Source organism: Falco rusticolus, chromosome Z (assembly GCF_015220075.1).
Source record: "Falco rusticolus isolate bFalRus1 chromosome Z, bFalRus1.pri, whole genome shotgun sequence".
In the NCBI taxonomy this organism is placed as follows: Eukaryota; Metazoa; Chordata; class Aves; order Falconiformes; family Falconidae; genus Falco; species Falco rusticolus.
Genome location: NC_051210.1, coordinates 45,608,286 through 45,627,852, shown reverse-complemented (window position 1 = coordinate 45,627,852; position 19,567 = coordinate 45,608,286). Strand labels below are relative to the sequence as shown.

At 39.5% G+C, this 19,567-nt stretch overlaps 1 protein-coding gene across 5 annotated transcripts in view; it reads left to right on the top strand.

The window, feature by feature from the left end:
* Positions 1–19,567, top strand: part of CEMIP2 (cell migration inducing hyaluronidase 2) — a 47,847-nt gene that overhangs the window by 9,065 nt on the left and 19,215 nt on the right. For 4 of the 5 annotated variants that reach the window (XM_037373359.1, XM_037373356.1, XM_037373358.1 and 1 more), the window contains exons 2-10: positions 1,091–1,427; positions 6,164–6,304; positions 6,833–7,394; positions 10,010–10,179; positions 11,441–11,629; positions 14,460–14,629; positions 16,731–16,940; positions 17,328–17,533; positions 18,114–18,183. In XM_037373359.1, the coding sequence (XP_037229256.1) occupies positions 1,103–1,427; positions 6,164–6,304; positions 6,833–7,394; positions 10,010–10,179; positions 11,441–11,629; positions 14,460–14,629; positions 16,731–16,940; positions 17,328–17,533; positions 18,114–18,183 (2,043 nt within the window). In that variant the 5' untranslated portion in view covers positions 1,091–1,102. Of the gene's footprint in view, positions 1–1,090; positions 1,428–6,163; positions 6,305–6,832; positions 7,395–10,009; positions 10,180–10,742; positions 10,817–11,440; positions 11,630–14,459; positions 14,630–16,730; positions 16,941–17,327; positions 17,534–18,113; positions 18,184–19,567 lie in introns of those variants that run through there. The other variant, XM_037373360.1, reaches the window with a different exon arrangement.

Genomic DNA, 19,567 nt, shown 5'->3' with positions numbered 1-19,567 from the left:
TGAAACTTGAGCTGCCTTCTTAAAAATCCCATCCTTAAGAAATGTTAATAAGAAAAAAAAAAATACCCAAAATCATGCTAGCTTTGTGAATACTCCATGCAATACAACACAGTTGACCAGAAAGCCTGAGAAAATAGTCAAATGCAGTTTTGCATCTCTTGAAGCGAATAGGAGAAGTGTGGTAGGTGAGAACTGTTGGCGAGGATGAGCCAGGCAGTGGTGGTTTTGGTAGGCTTTCCTCATTGGTTGCTTCAGAAGAGGATGGAAACAGTACTGATGACTGAAATAAAAGTAGCACTCACTTCTGGGTGGTAGGTGCAGAGATCTGGGGCAGGCATGTTGCTATAAGGCTTTGTGTCCAAACCCAGGCATCTCAGCAATGAGAATAATCATGAGGTTTACAGCACAAGATACAGATGACTTGCTTAACAGAACCATTCCTGATGCACCTTTACTAGCAGTTGTAAGTAAACTAAAGAGTTTGCAGACTCTATGTGCCTCAGCTAATTAAGTGTTGACTAAGTTGCATCATTGTGAATATAAATAAATGTGTGTTTGGTATTTTCTGTATTAAATTTAAATGCTTTTTACTGCTTTCAGTGTGGAAGAAAGGCTCGTGTCTTTCAGCTTCTTTTCCGTAAAGGAAAAGAATGAGGAATTTGTTCAGCTTCTGTATGCAGGATAAATACGTTTAGGCATTTTTTGCATAACTGGGGGGGAAGAAGGGGTAGCTAACTTTCTCATTGTTCAGTTTATTTCGTAATCACATAATACAAGCTAACTGTGAAAACACTGTGAAAAACACCTAGTGGAACTACAAAGGAACAGTCTGTGCTGTACTGTGTTCCCATACCAGCCACCTTTGAGTTCAGTTTCGTTTAAGATCTAGACTATTGTTTCAAGCTGTTACGCTATGGCAAATGATCAGTGGTAACCCAGTGATGGATACTTTGCAAATAGCCACAGTTGCAGTGGCTGTTCTTCTTATGAAGGCATGTGGCTTAAAACTGCTTTATATTTGTTTATTTATGTATCATGCTCTGTATTCTGAAAGCCTGTCTCTTTTCCCCTCTGTGTGTGTGCATTCCAGTGACTTTATAACATGCAAGACACTGATGCCAGGGGGAGCTCCCCTGCTTTCCTCCAGCCTCAGAACGGGAGCAGTCACAGGTCTTCGGGGTACATCCCAGGGAGAATTGCCCCACTCCGTCCCCCACCACCTTCACAGAGCCATGCTGCAGCCGAATTTACCTCTGCAAGACAAGAAGCGCGGACAAGACTCCCATCCTTACCAGTGGATCGGCACCACCACCAGGCAGAAGCCAACAGGCATAAAAATACTCTAATTTGCTTTGCCATTTCTAGCCTTTCTCTTTTTGTTGCACTGGGGATTTTTTTGGGAATAGCTTCAAAATATGCTCCAGATGGTAAGTTCTTTTGCAAACAGAATGATCCTAGAAGTTAACAGTTCCTCTGAACATAATTCAGTAATTCAGCATCAGGATTAGTGTTAAAATTAAGTGGAAAAATAGGATGCTTACTGCAATTTTAACATGGAATGAATCAATGTTAGGGGCTAAGAGCAGCTCCTTCTTCTGTGATCAGTGTCATTTTTTATATGTTTTTACTGTGAAGGATTTGATTTACTTACATGAAACAAAAAGGCGTAGCAGTAAATAAATACTGCTGGTGAGGGGGGAAGAAGCATGAATGTTGTCTTAAGATTATTTTTGTCTGCAGAAGCTGCCTTATACACTCATGGATTGTAGACAAAATGAAATCCTGTCTGTTTAAGCAGTAACTAAGGAAGGTAGTACAAGAGTGTTCAAGGAAAAAATATTTAAAAATCTGCAAGAATTAATACTAACAGTGTGTGGTTTTTTTATACACAAATTGGGCAGGGACCTTTTTGATCTATTAGCCCTGATTTTTTTCAGCTCATCTTAGAAAGCTAGGCAACTTTCATGGAATTTGGAAAACCTCCCAAATGTGTAAGTGGTTATAAAGTATGAACAAGTGATGCCATTAAGTACTGATCAATAACTATACAACCCTCTGGCCAAATACTGCAAGGAGCTGCTGTGAGGTGTGGTTGCTGAAAAGTTGGTAGCATAGTTTGGAGCATGAGTTACTTTGTTGGGGTTTGTTTGTTTGGTTTTTTTAAGGCAGAAGTCAAGTTTCTAAAAGCTAAACAGGGTTTTGAATTGAAACTGCTATTGTAACACAACAGACTTAGGCTCCTCAGTGGCTTTTGGCATAGTAACTCAAAAGATTCAGTTTCCGAAGTCAGTGCTACACAGGCTGAACAAGTTAGATAATCAATTGAGGATTTCAGGTAACAGTACAGAATGAATACATGCATCTAACTGGAGCCCATTCGGTGTTGGCTTGCCGAGATCTCTTCTTGGTGAAGTTACTGAGTTCTCATAGTAATTATGGAGGAAAACAAAAAATCCTGAGGGAGTACTAAAGGCAAAGTTACTGCTATGTTGTGATCCAGATCACGGGTAATAGAGCTGCCTGTCTGCAGTAAGTACTTCGGTTACAGCCAAGTTCAAGAGAAGGCTGAGGGGTGACTTAGCCACTGGACTTTGAGAAGTACTTTGGGGCAGGGGGGTTCAATCTTTCTGCTTTGATACCAAGACTAACTTCTAGCTAATTAAAAGTTGTAGGTTTTGGTGATGGTTTTAATAGAAGTGGGGTGTTGTGGAATACATAAAATACTAGTCCCTTTACGTTTTAAAAGCTGATAACATGAAGGAGACAGCATGCCTTTTTGAAAAATGTGGGTGGTTTTGGAATGGTTGTGCTTCATCTGCCGTAGCTCATTCCAGGGGCACTGAGTTATGTGTATTTTTTGCACTGAAGGCATGGTGAGCACGTGGTTGACTGATCACTGGCGATACTGAGGATGTTGCAGGAAGAGTTTAGTGGATGGGCTGGTTTTTTTGTTAGGCTAAGGAGTAACCTGAGGTTGTGACTGCTTTCCTTCAATGTCCCACTGCTTCTTGATGGAAGTCCTGGCCAATTTTCAGCATCAGTAGTTGCATTGTGTCTTTCTGAATTTTCCCTGCATTATCTTTTTAAAAAACCCAACCAACATACACCCATAGAACCCTTTGGAAACCCTGACATAAGAGAAGATCCTACAGGCACCAAGGAGAGTCTGGTTGAAATTTTAATTTCGCAGTATTGTTGCTGCAGCAGTTGCCCAAAAGTTTCCCAACAGGTTGAAATGTTCATACGCTCAGCTCCAACATGGCATATGCAGTACTGCAGCCAATGACACCAGTCCAGCTAGGTGTGTTCTTCTTAAAGGCTAATTGGAAATCCATATTTTCAGTACTGTTAATGGCTGTTTAAAAGGCAGCGGAGGGAATGTGAGACTTAGTAGTAATTGCGTGTAAATCCTAAACCTCCGGCATACTTTCCCCAAAGGGAAAATGATACTTGCCTGCATTTCTGTTCCTGCCTGTCAGCTGGTTTCTTTTTTCCTCCTTGCTTTTATCTTCCTGTCATCATCTTTTTTTTTCCAAGGAGTCCTGAACACTGGAGATCAGGGAGAGCACTGGAAATGCAATTTCCTTCCCTGTTTCCAGGGGCTTGTGCTGCAGGGTCAGGATGACAAGCTGTGGAGGTTTTCAGGGAAAAGTTCTTCTTGGCCTTTCCAGCTCTCAGCTGGAGCTTACCCAGGGTAAACAGGATCCTCAGAAAATTTAGCTGCCAAACTGTGATAAACTTCTGCTGAGCATAATATAACACTGATAACTTTTTCCCAGAGGCCTTAAAAACTCCAGACTTGGTGGCTAACCAGGTAGAAAGCAACTATTTAACTATGTCTTGAGAACTGTTTCCTGCCTTTTCTCCTGCCAAATTTCATATCTTTGCTCCAGCATGTGGAAGGTTTTAGAAGCTGGAATTTTTTGGGGGCTTTGGGGTGTTCTGGTTGGGTTTTGGGTTTTTTTGGCAGGGTGCTTTTTGTGGGTTTTGTTTCTCCACCATTTGTAAAACTATCACTTCCTCCCCTGCAACTCTATTAGAAACAGCTAAACAATTTCTTTTTCTTAAGGAGAGCTGACCCAATTTTACAGAAATGCTCTGAAGCAGAAGTTTGACTTGAAAAATTTTCAACACGAGTGGTTAAATTTGGCAAGGCCCTAACTACCTAATGTTTTCTGGTCTATGCTTCAGTTTCCATTTAATCTTGACTGCAGAGGCAGTGACTGTGATCTGTAAAATCTAATCAGTAATTTTGGAGGTAACATATGGTGAAGCATTAAATACTTGATGTCTCCCTGCACCCTACTGCAATTGCTAAGGGGGAATTTTGAAATACTTTTGCCAAGCACATCTGATCTGCTTGCCAGTAAGTTGATCCACTGTGCTTCAGAAGCATGCTTGCATTACAGGAGTGCCTATTTCTGATGCTGATGGCTTCCTTGCTAGATTGTAATGTACAACAGATTTAAATACTTTTTTTTATTTCTGAGTTATTGTGCTATACCTCTTCTTTCTGACTCCACAGAAAAATTTACAGTTACTAGGTCTTTTCTGTGAATCACACTAAGCAGAAATCATCAGATTGTTGACTCGTGGTTTCCCCACGTTGCCCTTTGCTACTAGCCAGGAAATTGCATGTTTCTTCACAGTGCTTGTGTGTGTGGTGTCTGGGGAAGAGGGTTTAGTGACTCTGCATGAGTCAGGCAGTAGATGCGTGTTTATCTGGTGAGTGCTCAGCAGTCTTGCTGATAGCAATTCTTCTTGCTTTTTGGCTTTTCGGCTTTTCCTCTGTTAAATTTCATTTTCTAAATGCTGTCGTCTTAGGATCCCCCTGAAATATTTTTCTTTCATGTTTATATCACTACTTGGATACCTTTTGCCCGTATGCAGTTCTGTTGGTTTTTTTCCTATGGGTAGTCAAATCTTGGTTTATGTGGGTTTCCTGAGTTGGAAAGGATTTGAAATGTGGAGAGTAACACCAAAGGAAAAACATTTCGGTTGGCAAAACTAAAACTGCCTGACTTTTAAATTCATGGATAGGTTTCACTTTCTTTAAATTTTGCAAGAATGGGCTATTTCTAATACCTTTTTGCCTCCAAAGTTCCATTGCAGGTGTGTGGGTGTTTTTCTCCAGAAGATAAGATGTAAAAAAGCTATTTTGACTGTTACTCTCGGGTGGGCTGCTAGCCTGTTTATCTTGGCATCTTTTTGGTTGTCTTTTGCTTAAGAAAAATATTTTCTGTCTGACTTCCCTTTGAGTAAGAAAATCGAAGAAGTATACTTTCTATTTGTTTTTATAGTGTGCCTGTGCTGCTGCATTGCTCAGCTGCTTTAAAGATGTGTGTGTTGTAAATACTACATTGCTATAACTTCAGCTGAAATCACGCAACCCTGTCACTTCTTGCTGCTGCTTCTCCGGTTCTAGCCTCATACTATGGTGTTCTTGCCTGTGTTCTGCCAGACCTTCAGCAGGGATTGCGTGTGTCTGCTCTTGTGTGGCTTGTAGCCTGATACTTAAGATGACTTCCCGAGGAGTACAAACTATGAGTTTAGACCTAGGAAACTGCTCAAACCACTAAGGTATAAGGTATTGTACTAAAGGTACTGAGGACGTTGTCCCACTTTACCCCTTACCTGCAAACCTACACTGAAGGAAGTGATTTGTCTGCTTATAAGCAAGAAGAGATCAGCCTTTCTCAGCCAGGGAGAGACCTTGAGGGAGGTGAGATACTTAGGTGCTTTACAATCATGTTAGTTGGACTAAGTAGGTGACCCAGGGCATCCAGCGCTCAATGTGACTGCTGTGATCTGAGTTCTTCCCAATTAATTCTCTTCTACTGGAGGTGATGTAGAAAATCTCGAAAAAAAAAAAAAAAAAAATCAGATGGGCTTCAAAAGAATCTGTTGTCAACAGTATATATTGACAGGTCAGCCTGGCCATCAGTAGCTTAGTAAGAATGCCTTCACACCTTTGGCAGGTGGCTGCTTCTTGGCTGCTCAAGTACAAACGGCAGCATCACTGGCTGCAGTATTGTAACCACAGAAGGAGGTGGGAATCCTTTGTGGGTGGCTGACTCTGCTTTGCTTGTGTTCATGCTAATGCTGCCTTGATTAGTGTGACAATGCTTGTTTTTTAAAAGCTGAATATTGCATTGTATTGCAGAGAATTGTCCTGATCAGAATCCTCGTCTTAAAAACTGGAACCCTGGAAAAGATCCTGAAAAGAGAGTGTTTATCAAAAAAGGGGATTTGTTTCGTCTGAACTCAGATGCTACAGTACACTCTATAGTTATACAGGATGGAGGTATGAAATAGCAAGATGAACATCATGCTTCGGTTTACTGTATGGCTTTTACTTCCGTGATTACATGAAAAATGTGGTGGAATTTTATGTTGCAGCTTATCGACCAGTTCCCCTGCTTTTACTTTTCAGCCTGCTACCAGACTGGGAATATCATTAAAATGATGAATGAACACTGTAGGGTCTTTTCAGTGGAGCATTGTTGTGGTTTTCTGTAAGATATAGTAAAACAAGACTTGCGTAGTAGCCTTCTTTGTACAAGATCTGATTGTGACTATGGTGTGTATGTTAGTAATTCTACCAAAACAGCAGAAAAAATTAGAAATAAGCCGGCCATATTCTTAGAAAGATAAATCACATTTGGTAGGAGTAACTTTCCCAAATATTCTTAAACATATGTAAGAGTGTAGCAGCTTAATACATAGGTGTGGAAAATAAGTCTATTTATGTTGTTGTTCTTATTGCAGAACTTGGTTCTTTGAATCTATCTGCATTTCGCTTTGACCTGCAGAAATATTGCTTTTCCTTTAGGGTTACTTGTTTTTGGTGATGATAAAGAAGGTTCTAAGAATATTACCCTGAGAACTCGATTTATCCTGATAAAGGATGGTGGAATGCTTCATGTTGGAGCAGAGAAATGCCGCTATAAATCCAAAGCAACTATTATTTTGTATGGGAAGTCAAACGAAGGTGCTGATATGCCAGAATTTGGCAAAAAATTTATCGGTGTGGGCCCTGAAGGAACCCTGGAGTTGCATGGGCACCAGAAGTTATCTTGGACTCTTCTGTCAAAGACTATGTATTTCTCAGGGCTGGCCTATGGTAATTATACATTCAAAAAGAATTTTTCCCGAGGACTAAATGTGAGAGTGATTGATCAGGACACAGCAGAAGTTTTGGAAGTGCTGAAGTTTGATACTCATGAATTTGCAGAAGACAGCTTGAAGCTCCAGACCCTACTGAAAAATAGAAGTCCTGGTCGCATTGTTGCTATTGCTGTAGGAGATTCAGCTGCTAAAAATCTACTGGAGGAAACCAGAGTGACTATTCAAAACCTTCTGGGAAGTAAGTTTGTCAGAGGATTAAGTTACAGGTAAGTAACTTATTTTCCCTTTTGTGCTGAATAAAGATTAGGTACAGATTTCTGCTACCTTTGTGGGTTTCATTAAACTTTGACCATGTCTGCTCTTAAAAGTTTTCAGAGGATTCTTGGTGTTGTATGTAGTACTGCAGTAATAGTATTCAGCATGCAGTATTTTGATAGTGCAGAGACTGATAGTTACAGGTGTCTGTGTGATAGACTTTGTTACTTATTATTGCTCTCTTTCACTGTTCTTTACAGAAATTAAAACTGGGTGCAGCAAGGACTTTTTTCTCATTCAAACACACAGACAGAAGACAGTTTCTAGGTGAAGCTTTTAATGCGTATGACTTTGGAGGAGCAAGGAATGTCAAGCTAGAAAGTGAACACAGGGAAGGGATGCTAATCCTGTCTATCATACAGCATCTTACTCATACCTGTGCACTGCTGACATGAAAGTATATTACCCCTCCACTGATTCTGCAAGGGAACTGACCTGTAAAATTTTTTTGTTGTGGAAGTTACACTTGTCAGGTGTTTCTGTATCTCTTGACCATTCTTTTATTGGTTGGGGTTTGGATGGTGGGGCAATTGAAGAGGTATAATATGAATTATTAAAGCAGGAAACTTCAACTGCTGTGCTGTTCATCTAGTTGTTGGAAATGTCTTTTCGTAGTGTGTGTTCTGAACTGGGCTTTGTGCTGCACAGGGTTAGCAATACAAGTGAAAGGGACACCAAGTCTCCTGTCAGTCTGTTCCTCAGCTTCCGTTAAGATGGAAGTTGCAAAACCTGTTTCTGTTTTTCAGTATTTTCCAGGAAATCAATTGCTTATTTTTTCCATTCTATTCTTACTCCTTACTGTCCCCCAACATCTGGGTTCCAGTTATTTTCCTCTCTCAGCACTGGCAGCAGCGGGCTGGGGCGTCAGTCAGGATGGCATGTTCTGACCTCGGTTCCTGTCAGGAGCACCTTTGTGTCACTGACTCTGTAAGTGTGTGGTCATGGGATGGAAAGCTTGCAGCGCTGCCTGTGAAGCAGTTAGCTCAGAGGTGCTGAGACCTGGATGTCCTGTAATAGTTACCACCTTGTGAAAGCAGTGAAGCCCATGAGGAGGTTATTCAGGTCACTGTGCAGCCAGCCCCAGCATGACCTGGAGGTGTTGTGTCTGGTGTTCATCTCTGCCCCTGACCTCCATGCTGGTGTGTCTGAAATGAGGAACTTACTCGGCCTGCAGCTGGGAAGAAGCAGCTTTTCATCCTTCTCTACTGAACTGATTCTTGTCTGTTTTCATTAGTTGGTAGGGGCTCCAAGCATGTAAAATTGTCTTGTTCTGCTGTGGAAGACAGGCGAGAAGCTCTCCCCAGGCCCTCACTGAGGAAAACCAGGGTCATTTTGTTGGACCTGTAAAGCTAGTGAGGGTGATTTTGGCATGGAGATGAATACTGTATTACACGCCTCGCACCTTCTGCCTCTTCCTGCAAAATAGTATACATTAAAATATGTTGATATTTATTTTAAATGTCGGTATGTGAGACATTCAACTTGTTTGCTACTGCTACTGAAAAGCTTGCCCTGTATGCACAGGGGACTGAAATAAAGGCATCTGAACTGAAGGTGGTGTCACTATCTGCCTTTGAATCAGTCATGAGCAACAGACTACAGTCTAGCCGGCTGACACTTTTAATTTGGGGTGAATGATTCAACTTTACTGATGCAAAAGTTTTTGGCTTTTAAATCGATGATCTTGACTGCTTCCTCTGCACACATAATTATGGCATTGTAGAGCAGTAAAGCACAGCAAAATAGTAGACTTGTGTTTTGAACTTGGTGGTAGCTTTCTGTGGCACGTGATTAGTTTTGCGTTTCCAAAAATTTGGATGCATTGAACAGAGCTGTAGGAATGGGAAGTACATCCAGGACAGTTCCCTGTTCCATGCTGGTGCTCAGCCAAGTAGGTGTCCTGCTGAGGGAAGAGCCAGCAAGGACAAAAAGCAAAAATCCTTGGTCTCGGCCATCAGAAACATGGCTGATCCCTCATGCGAAGGTTGGGTCTGAGCATCCTGAAAGATTCAAAAGGTATCACCCATCCAGTACAGTGATCACCAGTGGCTGATGCTGGCTGTGTCCATCCTTCTGGGCCTGATGCACATGTGGTCCCCTGGGACTCCCGGCCACTACTGTGGAATACTGCTTGCCATGGCATGGTGACAGCAGCAGGCAACAGCAGGGCCACTGGTGCTTGCTCCTAGTCCTTCTGTGCCCTGGTGGAGCTATTTGGGAGTAGGATCCTGTATCTCTTTTGTCACATGTTTCTTGAAATTTGCTTTTGGGAAAAGTGTATGTTGTTGAATGTTGTATTAAAAATGTATGTGAGAGTCGTCTCCATTAAGAGTTCTTGTATTTGCTAATTTACATACAGGACACCCTGCGTTTTTTAAACGGCATTTTTTTTCAATGAGGTCTACCCATTTTTCTTCTACATTTTGAAGTTATATTTTAAAATCAATTTGAAAGAGCAGGGAAAAGATTTTTATTTTTTTTTTTTATCCTTGTCTTGTCCTTTACCTGTTTTTGAAGAATTTGTTAAGGACCATTATATTTAAACATTCACTTTTGTTTTTCACAGGCAAGCCTGGGCTTTTGTTGGTGTCATAGGTGGTGGAAATTCTTCCTGTAATGAATCAGTGAGAAACTATGAAAATCACAGCACCGGTGGGAAAGCACTTGCTCAGAAAGAGTTTTTCACAGTGGATGGTCAGAAGTTTGTTGTGAAAGCTTACAGTGAATGGAACGATGGTAGGAAAGTGTTTTGTGAAACCCTGCAGTTGAGGAAGAAGAGAAAATATTGTGTATGCTTTTTTTCACTAGAGCTGTTGTTTGAAATTTAAATTTCAGTGTGCTGCTTTAAGTTTCATTTGTTTATTTTCGTTTTTTCTCTTGCTATGAATGAAGTATGAGGTATGAAGGATGAAGTACAACCTATTTTCTCAATCTGTTTGTGTACAGAATGCTAACAGCTTAACTTTAAAAGTCTTCATTTTGGATGTGTTTAGATAGACGTAAGGGTCTTCTAAAATGCTGAAACAGATTTATTTTTTTTCCTATTAGTAATTTTTCAGTCATGTATGCTGTAAATTTAAGCTTCTGAGATGTTGATGATGATCCTAAAAAGAAAACTTGGTAGAAGCCAAGATGAATGTTTTATTCTTGTTAAAATTTTCTATTACTGTTACTGAACTTTAGGCAAATTTTCTCATACCAAGTTGAATCTGGGTATAAAGAGCCTGGAAGGCCTGTCACTCATTTGCTTTTATCATTTATTTGTTTTTGTATTTAAGATATCTTTGATCTGAGTTTTGCTTTTTATGGGCAGTCATCTATTTCTGGTTCTGGAATTACTAAGCAATTATTTGCCTCACAAGAATTTTTTAAGGTATTCAGATATTGATTTGTTATGTAATTGAGCCATTTGATACTACCCCTTTGCTGTATGTTATGGCCTGATAAAACGTATAGACTTTTATCTTGGTGAATTGTGGGTTTTTGAAATATATCTTTTACTTGCCAGTGCTGTAAATTTAGGGTGAAGAGTTAGCAAGAGCTGCTGAACTTACGCAAATCCATCACAAGGCAGTGAAATGCCATGTGTGTTTAACGTAGCCTGCCAAACTATTTTATTATTTGTCCATAAAAAGGAAGGTCCCTCTACTTTGTTTTGCGAGGTCCTTGATTACATCTGTAGAGTTTTAAATGGCAGAAAACAAGTAGATGTAGCTGGACCTACAAATTGATATTAGGGTGGGGGGTTGGTTTTTTTTTAAATTAATAGATTTTTCCTATCACAGTTAGTTCCATTTCCCCCCCTTGTTTTATTTGAGATCCACCAAATAAGTAGGTTGTGATGGTATCTCACAGTACATTTCAGAGCAGAATTGTACTTCAAAGGGCTTTGGAGCTTGTGAAATCTCATACAATTTTTATTTGTATCTTCTTGGAGATGGTTTCATGTGAAGGTGAATATAATCTTATATTGTGTTTACTTTTTTTTTTAAATCAGGTGTCCCAATTTCAGGCTTCCAGGTGAAAGCTGTAGGTGGAGTGATACTGAATCTTCTGGATGATGTTAGTAATTGGGAGCACGGAGACCGTATTGTGGTCGCAAGCACAGACTATTCAATGTATCAGACAGAGGAATTCACTCTCCTTCCCTGCCCAGAGTGTACCAAGCATCAGGTCAAAATCAAAGGTACAAGAGCAGTCATCACTTGAAGATCCTTGTGAAATGCATATTCACAGTAGTACACACTGGGTAGTCCGTTTCGGTGGGAGCAGTAAAGAACAGCCTTTTAACCTATTTCTGTACTGCTTTGTTGACATATACAGGAATGTGTGCTTCTTGCTATGAAGTTGTTCTGTATAATGTCGTCTGCCTCACAGCTTACTATATTAACTTTTCTTTCTCGTTTCTTCCCAGGCTTATTGAATGCTTTAGTTTTCTTTCAAGAGGATTATGCTTGTTTTCCTTTGTTGGCTCCTTTCTGTGTTCTCACTAGTTTTTTTTTGTACGTGCTTGAATGGCTGTAGTGGTCATTACCATTTCCTTTGCCTTCGGTACCCTTCCCATCTTTTGAAGTGTTATCATTATAATATCTTTGTGTTATTAAAAAAAGAGAAAGAAAAAAAGAAGGGAAGTAAAAAGAAAATGTCAATCTTTTGAACCCGTCTTCCCACTCCTGTCCCTCCTTTTCCTCAGTTCCCCCTCCACCCCCCCACCAGCAAAACTGTTATAGACACTTTGAAGCCTCTGCTCACACAGAACGTCCCTGAGTAGTTGCAATCTGTTTTTCCTTTGGGCGTGTTATGTGCAATATGGTCATGCATGTTGTTGACCATTTCCTTTTTTATCATCTGAGTCATTCTGCTTGACTTCATGAGAGCCTCCTGTGGGACTGGCTCCCCAGCTCTGCCCATGTCTGTTTTTTCCTTCTGCCATTCCATGCCCGCTCTGTGCCAGCACCCTCTTCCCTGCTGGTCCACCAGCCTCCAGTCTTGAGTTTCCCCTCTTGCTCCCTTATGGTGGGCTCTGGTGTTTGCAGCACAAACTGGTGTTATTTTGCCGTGTTCGTTTGCAGCAGCTGATCAGTGCTCTTCAGAATCTGGGTTTGTCCCATTTGCCTCTGTATGGTGTGACTTCCTCTTCCTCAAACCACTCTTCCTCCATTCTTGGAAGTTTTCTATGAACCCTCAAACTTTCCTGTTCCCCTATGTCTTAAGGGACTCCCAGTTTGTATGCCCACTTTGCAGTGCAGTTTTGCATCCCACAGCATTCTTCAGCATGGATCAGATATGTTTTACTGCATTGTGATGTCTCAGATATGGAAAAAGCATATCTAAGTTCATCCTGTTACACATCAGAGAATACCAGGGTGTGTGAAGCCCCAGAGCTGAATTAGTGCCATCAAGCATGACACAAGCATGGCAATTCCTGGGCAGTATTTTGAAGAGCAAGATTAACTTGAAGGTTGCAGTACAAAGTTTAAGGAGGTTTCTGTCACCACTGAATAATTTATGTGCAAACGTTGTTTCATCTAGAAATCATGTACTGTGGAAAAGCAGCTTCTTTTAAAGGATTTAAGATTTACAATATGGCATAAAATACAATCTTGGCTTTTTTTAAAAATAAATGCTATCTGAAATATATATATAGATATATCTTTTACAGATGTTAAAGGAGATGAGTTAGCCCATCTTCTTTTTTTCACCCCCAATATCAAGTTTCCTTTGTCATAGTAATGGATACTGTTTAAAAAAAATCCCCAAACCAGCCTATATATTTGTTCCACAAAGAATGACTTTTCTGTAGAATGGCACCCTTGACATGTTGAAGAACTCACAGTCTTGAAATGATTTCTTTTACTTTTTGATGAGTTTGTTAGCTATATTGGCCCGCTTTGTAGTAAGGAAACTAAAAAGTATTGTTTTGTAGGAGTCCTAGTAACTCGATCTTAGCTTGGTCTATATATGCTAGTCAAATATAGGGGAAAAAAAAATAGGTAAGCCTTCAGGAAGAGGATTGCAATCCCATTTACAGACATCTGTTGTCTTTTTAAATCCTCAACAGCAGGTACAGAATTAAAACTGCTCTTGGTTCTGCCTCGTATTGTGGTGGTAATGACGAGTTTAGGCTTGTATCTTTTGTAAGCTTTCAAGGGATAGCAACAGTGTATTCAGGGAATCAATACATGGAAAAAGAAAAGGGGGTGGGGAATATTTTATTAAAATAAATACATTCTTCAAGATTTAAAGGACCGGATGATTTTCTCAGCTTGTATGGACAGATAAGAAACTGATTTATTCTTTGGAAAGCCAGTGTAACAGCAGAGTATTTTGTTTTCCCTTATTTTACTTTATGCATCTTCAGAATAGCTATTTAGGAAAGAGCAAATTTAATTAGGAAAGCAAATAATTTTTTCTTTGAGAGGGGTTGAATACATTTTTTCTAAAGGTGTTTTAGCCTCATTTTCAGTTCTTAATTTTTCTTCAGAACAGATTAAGCAGCCAGTGTTGTCTTCTAAAGTAAACCAGCATTTATGTTTCATTAAAAGCTTTCTAGATACATTGGTTTCCTTTTAAACTTTTGGGTTTTATCCATTCTGTTCACAAATGATTGGGCTGAAATTAAGATGCATTTGTAAATAAAACATTGGGATTTGTTTAGGATTAGTTGTCTTACTAAAATGAAAAATACATAGACGGTAGTTTGTCACGGAAGGAAACATGGAGTAGCATACTTGATTCGTCATCCTGCAAGATGCTTAACTGTTAATGAGTCAGCCACCATCTGGAAGGGGGAAATTCGCATGGTGTCAGCTGGGTTAGTGTTTATAGTCTTCAATAGTTATGCGCTTTTTGTTTGTCATAGCATAAGAAAAGCTAAGAGAGAACATCATGTTAGGGTATTAGAATGCATGGAGTTTGTTGCTATGATTAACTTGCTCATATAAAATAAGTCGGTTTTGTTTTTAACCAATGACAACTCTTCCCCACCCCCACCCTTCAAAATTGTTTTTGGACAGAAACTCCTCAATTTCCTCACATTGGAGAAGTTATTGATGGAGTGGACACGAGGGCAGAAGTTGGAGTTCTTACAAGGAACATTTTAATCAAAGGGGAGACAGAAAATACCTGCTATCGTGAAAAGGAGTGTCAGTTCTTCAATTACGATACATTTGGTGGACACATCAAGGTCTGAAAAACATTTTAAAGTAGCTTTCTGTTATGTAAAGGCATACTGAGGACAAAAAGGTTAATGCTAAATTTGGAGTGATTTGAAAAACTAAAGAACCTGAGTTCATACACTTGCTTTGTGTCAAAATGACTTAGTTGTCAGCTTTGCCAAAATTAGATTTAACTCATCAAGACTTAGTCTGCAGAATTGGAGGAAGGGATATCAATGCATAAATGTTGTAGGAGTGTCCAGCACATATTACAGTGTTGTGTGGCAGGGATTAAACCTTACAAGTGATGTCCATTCATGTTCATCCTGTAATATTACAGAGTAAAGTTTGATATCTCTTTTCTCTGTCTTCCCTCCTTCCACTGCTTTTCTCGCCACCCCCACCCCCCCCCGCAAATGATGTGTGTTGCATCCTGGAGATCTGCCTCATCTGAAACTGTGCACTAGAGAGGCACAGAGAGGAGAGAAACAGAGTTGGACCCTGGTGGCTTGTTATTTATTTATTTTTTTTAATTGAAAGCACTACAGTTATGTAAAGGAAATTGCTTCTAATTTCTTGCATTACTATAAAGAAAGCTGAGAGGAAGTATTATAGAAACTAATAGTTGAACTCATACTCATGTTTTTAGATGAAAGGATCGAGCAGCAGTGTGTCAGCTCTTCACAGTCACTGGAGAAGTCTGATGCCTTGTATTTTAAATGCAAATTTATTTGTTCTTATTATGTGCTGGTCACAGTTTAAATCTGTCTTTCTAATATAGTTAGATGCAGATTTTAATTTTATAGTGGGGGACATAACAGTGGGAAAGAAAATATGCCCTTCCCCTTCTGTGTGGCAGCTTTTGTTTTGTGGAAGAGAAGTAGGTGGGCTCAAGGCACTTTTTTGTGTTTGAGGTAGTGTAATGAAGAAGATAACGGCAAGCTGTGAATCTTGCAGAGCGTGACCTTGATTTGATTGCCAGAACAGCACAAATACAGTAGACCCCTCAGATGTCTGGAAGATAGAACAGAAAGCATTTTGAGTCATCAAAGTTGTTAAACTGTTCCCAGGAGACTGTGAGAGTAGCTGTGTGTCTGCTGCCAAGCCTAGACTTAAGCACTAAAAGCATTTTCAGCTTATGCTAATCTTGTGTGCTCAAGCAGAGGGAGCCTAGGCACTAGCAACTGTTAATGGCCTCAGGGGTTTTGATCATCTTGGATTTTCTACTGGTCACTGGGAGAGCAGCATAAAGGAGGCTGGGTGGCAGTGAGGAGAGGCACTGGTTTGTAGTTTTATGACTGTGTCTGATTTTAAATGTTAAGAGTTGGAGATCCCAGGGATGCCTGGTTTTGACCATTCCTCTTAGGAGTGCAATTAGAGGAGGAGGAAAAAATGATCCATATTACTAATTTCCCTAGAGGACAAAGTACATGTGAAAATGGTTATTTTTTTATAAATACCCAGTACAGGTAAGTTAATGAAGTGCTGGGGAGGGTTCAAAGACCAGAGCAATTCTTGGAGGTGCATGGTGATAGGACAAAAGGCAATGAGACCAAACTTCAACAAGGCAAATTCTGCTTAGATACCAGGAAGATGAAAGGGAAGAACCAATAGATGTCATACAAGCGTCTCTGTGGCTGGAGATATTCCTTGGGCAATGTGCTGAGCAGCTGTCTTTAAGCTGACCCTGTACTGATCTGGCGATTGGACCAGGTATCTCAACAGGTTCCTTTGAATCTATTATTCTGTGATTTTATGATGGTACAGCTTCAGTCTAGACAGGCCCTGTCATGGCTGATTTCTGTTTATTTGTACGGTATGTGGTTATATGTAAAGAGCGTTTCACATGCTAGCTGTAAAGACCAAACAGTAAAGCATGGCAGCATGTCTGGTGAAAAATTGCTCAGTTTTGGCCACATGGAGATTTAGCTTTTATGCTTATTTATGAAGGATACTGTTTTGTAAGGCAGGATATAGAGCCAGACAGTAATGATTGTTCTTTAATTTTGTTGGCCTATGGTAGCTGTGCACCTCTAATTTTTGTACACCTGGTATAGATGTATCAACTTAAATTTCCTTTGGTTAAAAAGCAAACGTTGATTATTCATTCTGTACTTCTCATATTTTTAGATTTTGAAAAATTTTACATCTGTTCATCTCTCCTATGTGGAATTGAAGCAAATGGGACAGCAGCAGATTGGAAGTTACCCTATTCACTTTCACCTTTGTGGGGATGTGGATGAAAAAGGAGGTTATAATTTTAAGACTTACCTGGAAGGTCTTTCCATTCATCACTGCTTTTCCAGATGTGTGACTGTTCATGCAACTAATGGCTTGCTGGTAGGTAAAACATACTGTGGTGAAGTAAATGTTGTAAAGAGCATTCAGAGCACAAATAGTCCCCTCCCTTCACGTTTAATGCTTGGCAATGCTTCTTTTTTTTTTTTTTTTTTAAATTGCAACAAATAAATGAAAAAGCGCAAACAGTAGTTTATTTTGAACAGATTTCACTGTTCTGTTTTTTTCAGATCTTCCAAGACAGCTAAGCTCTCCAGACATGGTAGTGTGTTTATAGGGGATAAATAAAACTACACTTGGATTGTCTGAACTGCTGATAGTGAAGCTTCACTCTGCAGCTGTGCCAAGATAGTAAAACTAGATGGTACTTGTCAAATAAATCTCAGTGAATGCTATTGGTACTGACCAAATGAACTTGTTTTTCTGCAGATAAAGGACACCATTGGCTATGACACACTAGGTCACTGTTTCTTCACAGAAGATGGCATTGAGCAGAGGAATACTTTGTTCCACAACCTTGGGCTAGTCACAAAACCAGGCACTCTTCTTCCTACAGATAGAAACAGCAGCATGTGTATTGGTATTAGGGATAAAGTGTATGGAAGTTATGTCCCAGTGCCAGCCACAGACTGCATGTGAGTATTTTGTGGTGAAAAAGTAAAACAAGTCAGCTGCAGCAGTTAAACTGCTGATGGGAACATTTTTATGTATCATCTAATGAATGCAGACACCTGAACTGTAGTTCATATAGTAGGGGTATTAAAAAAAATAAATTTAAAAAATCAGTGTTTAGTCTGCTATTAAAGAAAAAAATCAGTTGTTTTGTAGGAAGATTGTTGTTTCTTATGATACTTGTTCAACAGACTTTTAAGGCTGCATCTTCTGTGTAAAGGCATGCACGGTCTCAAGTTGTCAGCGTTAGTTTTTCTGCATATTGCTAACCTCTGGTAGAAGCTTAAAACAATTTATCGTTGCAGGGAGTATCTGAACAACATGAAATAAAATACTGTGCATTGAACTAAGAAAATAAGCATTTCTGACTTCTATAATGTGGGGGGGGTCTGTGATTTTTTTTTTTTTTTTTTTAATTTCATGTGCGAAGTAGTGACTTCAGCCATCACTTTAGCTTTTTCTGATGTGCTTATTATGAAGGGGAGATACTTCTGTAGGAGCTAGAGCTTTTCCATAATAACTTCTTTCTGAATAATATTTCAGGGCAGTTTCAACATTCTGGATTTCTCATCCCAACAATCATCTTATAAATAATGCAGCAGCAGGTTCACAGGTGAGGCATATGGATGTAATTCAACACAAACTACTCATGCCACTGGTGTTTGTAAACCTGTAACATTTATACTGCCAAAAATACATACATATTTCTTTTTTATGTATGAATATGTTATTTTTATGTTTGGCAGTATATTGACATTACAAGTGCAGGGTTTTCTAGGTATGCATTTAAGAGATGCCAGAAATCTTTGTTCTGACTGGAACAGAGGAGTTTTCTTCCTCTGTAGTTAATAGACCTGACAATAATGTCCATGTATGTATGTAGAAATAAATCGTTTTATTTCCAAAGAACTAGTGCATTTCATATTAGGGCCGCGGTATTTTCTGTAGCTTGTCAGGAGTTTACTGTGTAACTATTCTGCAAGATTTGTCTTCATAGCTGTAGTCACTGGAGAATGAAAAATTACTGTAAAAAAATGTTCATTGTGTAAGAAAGAGCTAAACCACTTTTATTGTCAGTCATTAGTCATTTGTTTCCCATCAGTGACTGCTGGTATGTTTTCACTTGTTGTGAACCTTACATTAGTGCAAATCTCTTGTCACAGCTGCTTGTGAAGTAAATCTGAAGTGGGCTGGAGTCTATTCTACTTCTGCATTGAATGAGAGGCTGAGATGAGCATGGTTTTGTGCGGATTTTCCTGAAGACATCAGTGGGAATGGAAGATAGGAAAGATTCTTGTGGTTTCAAAGGCTCCAGTGCTAGATATAGACTATGAGTTGTGTCAGTGTGTTCTTAGGCACCCAATAAGTAATAAACTGTTATTGACAGAACAGGATTCAAAATATTTAAATGAATTTAAATACCTAGAGTATAAAAAATTTAGAAAATTTTGTTTGGCTTTTTGTGTCAGCCAGCTTTTTTTTTTTGCTTTTTTTTTATTGACAAACTCTTCTGACTGACTGTCTACCACTAGGAAGGATCTGGACACACTTATGAAATCAATTTTTCTCTTCCCCATGTAATGTCCTCCCATTTTGCCTGCTTTATGTAATATATCTTCAGCTTGTTTTAGCATTGCAAGCTAAGTTAAAAGAAACAGCTTCCTTGATCTGGTGCTTAAAACCTGAAAGGTCTTTTTCTACCTACAGAGTGTATCCCAGTAAATGTCACTTCCTTTTGTTATCAGAATGTGCATGGTCAGACTAAGCATGTATGTTATGAAGTTTTGCTGCTCTTGCATGAATGTAAACATATCAATATAAAGGGACTACAGCTTATGTTTCAGAAACAGAATCAATAGAATATTTTAGGTTGTAATACTTAACTGTGTTGGTGCAAACTCTGCACTATAGAGCTTTTGCTGGTATAAAGTAGTAACAATTCACAAGCAAACAAATAATTCCATTGCCCTCCCACCCCCTGCAGCTCCTTCATGGCA